This window comes from Danio rerio, chromosome 10 (genome assembly GCF_049306965.1).
Source record: "Danio rerio strain Tuebingen ecotype United States chromosome 10, GRCz12tu, whole genome shotgun sequence".
NCBI lineage: Eukaryota > Metazoa > Chordata > Actinopteri > Cypriniformes > Danionidae > Danio > Danio rerio.
In genome coordinates this window covers 365,001-367,500 of record NC_133185.1, presented here as the reverse complement: position 1 = coordinate 367,500, position 2,500 = coordinate 365,001, and the positions used below count along the sequence as shown (strand labels likewise).

The 2,500-nt window shown below is 47.7% G+C and overlaps 1 protein-coding gene across 8 annotated transcripts in view; it reads left to right on the top strand.

Moving 5' to 3' along the window:
• Positions 1 to 1,560: 1,560 nt before the first annotated feature.
• Positions 1,561 to 2,500, top strand: part of hlcs (holocarboxylase synthetase (biotin-(proprionyl-CoA-carboxylase (ATP-hydrolysing)) ligase)) — an 11,895-nt gene continuing 10,955 nt past the window's right edge. For 4 of the 8 annotated variants that reach the window (XR_012386032.1, XR_012386036.1, XR_012386035.1 and 1 more), the window contains exons 1-2: positions 1,561 to 1,863; positions 2,089 to 2,238. Coding sequence is in view for 2 of the 8 variants with exons in the window: in XM_073914294.1 (XP_073770395.1) it covers positions 1,660 to 1,863; positions 2,089 to 2,238 (354 nt within the window). In the remaining 6 variants the exon portion in view is untranslated. Of the gene's footprint in view, positions 1,864 to 2,088; positions 2,269 to 2,500 lie in introns of all 8 variants that reach the window. The other 4 variants (XR_012386031.1, XR_012386034.1, XR_012386033.1 and 1 more) reach the window with 1 other exon arrangement.

Here is a 2,500-nt window from a genome sequence, read left to right as displayed (position 1 = left end):
GTCAGCGTGAACACATCAGCCGGTCAGAAGAACTGAAGCAGACCTCTGAGGCCTGACAGCCCTTCCCGATCCCCCAATGCACCCTATATTCCCCGTGTTTCCATCCCCTTATTTTTATCCACAAGCCCACATGAGAAGCGCTGGGTCAGTGTGGAACACACGTCAGACAGACAGCAGTGATATCTAGATGTGCTTTGACTTGTGTTTGATTGCAGACGACACAACACGCATTATTAATGTGCTCCTGATGATTATTACAGGTTAAACATGTGTTATAATCAACAATGCAGACCCAACTCTTTATAATTTAGGGTTGTACACTGAATTATCACATTAAACTAGCTTAATGAAGTGCCAGAGTAAGATTATAGGTTTAATCAGCATCTTTGGATGGAAGCAGAGCTGCAGATGTGTTTCCAGCATGATGAAAGTTGAATTATATAAATCAAGAAGCTCTTCATAACACTTCCATAACACTTCCGTCCTGATTCTCCTCATCCTCGGTTTCTTTCGTTTATTATTGAGGTGGAGGTGAAAACAGCGGGACTGTTCATTTACCAAGTGATTTACACTGTTAACAGCACAGACTACAGAATATACAGATATATCCCACGCTAAACATGTACTGCAGATTGTCTTCTCTAGAAATCTGTGAGTGTGTGATCGCTGGATGCGGTGCTGTTGAAGACCGATAATCACCTTAGTTTAATCACCTCCACATGCCTGATGCATTATTCCGCATTACAGCTCTCTTCATGACTCTACATGAGCGCCTGTGCAGAGCTGCTGTAGGCCAGAGACACACGGCGGAGTACATGCTCCACTCAGGCTGAAACAGCAGTATTACTGCTGTATTTACTGTAACACACACACACACACACACACACACGGAGAGGTGCACTGTGCGCTCTTGTGCCCAAGGAGCTCCACACACACACACACACACCTGAAGTGGTCGCTGTTCACCAGTCTCTCCATCTGAACTGTTTCTGTTTGTCATTTCTAGCCTAGCTGAATACAGTAGATCCCGTGTTCTGTGAGCAGCATGTCCTCCCTCAGGTCCGCTTCACAGACCTCATCTTAACGCGACTGTGATTGGTCCGCTTTGTTCAGCGCTGAGAAAGGTAACAGGATGGCGGTGAGCTCATCATGGCGTAATGCGGCTCTGTTCAGCAATAGTGCCTGTTTAAAGACGACTGTGAGGGCTAGACGTCAACAGAACACAGTTACACGCTTAATTTATTAACAATATGAATATAACTCGGCATAATTACTTGTTTATACTCTTGTGGTTGGTGGAGAAGAGCAATATCTATAGGGGAAGAGGTAAACGGTAATAAAATGCAGTTAATTTATTTAATAAGTGTAAATGATTATGCTTAACGAGAATTATTAATTTTATTTATTCAATAATGAATAAAGTAACCATATAAAAGTATTTTGATTGTATTTATTTAGCTCACGCCAGCGCAGTGATGTAAGATATGAGAGTTACAGCAGTGAAGCGGCTCCTCAGCTCCGCAGCTGTTCCCTTAAAGACTTCCGGAGTGATGGACCGGAAGAGGCGGTGCGTCGCGCGTGTCAGCAACAGCAGCGCGGAAGAGCACAGTGTTGACAGTATGGCAGCGGCTCCGGGACGCGTTGTGCCCGCGCGTTGAGATGCTGATCACGCTCTGCTACATCTACCTGTGGATGCGCTTCCAGCGGCGCTACGCCTCCGTGATCCGCGACGCGCTGCGGGGCCTGAGCGGCGGACACCGCGGCTTCACCTTCCGCCAGCAGAGCACCAGCAGCCCGCAGAGCTCCGGGGACACACTGCTGCTGCAGCTCGGGGACCGGGGAGTGTTCATCACCGAGCCGCAGGTACACACACACACACACACACACACACAAACACAAACACACACACACACACACACACACACACACACACACACACACACACACACACACTGAATCATTGAGCTCAGATGACTCCTCACTGTGTATCAACATTGACTCTCTCTCTGTCTCTGTCTCTCTGTGTGTGTGTGTGTGTGTGTGTGTGTGTGTGTGTGTGTGTGTGTTGTGTTGTGTTGTGTTGTGCAGGTGTGTGAGGACCTCAGTAGGTGGACAGTGTTGTCTTCTTCTCTGGCTCCTGGTGGAGGTGTTGAGAGCGTCTCCTTCCTCATCGAGGCCTCCTCCTCCTCCTCCTCCTCCTCCAGAGCTCCTCTCTCTCCTCACAGATCCAGCACAGAAGTAGGTTCAGCTCTGACTCCTAACACTTTAGTGAGTGTTGACTGTTGCGCCCTTACACACACACACACACACACACACACACACACACAGGTTGTGGAGTGTTGTGACGCTGATGTGCAGTGTATATGTGACAGTCATGAGTGTCACTGTGGTGGTTGTTGTTGTGTTATTGTATCTGTGTTGTGTAATCAGGATATTAAAATAAACGAGAAGCAGCTCGCCTTGACCAATCACCGAGCTGCAGTCACACACAGCAACATCA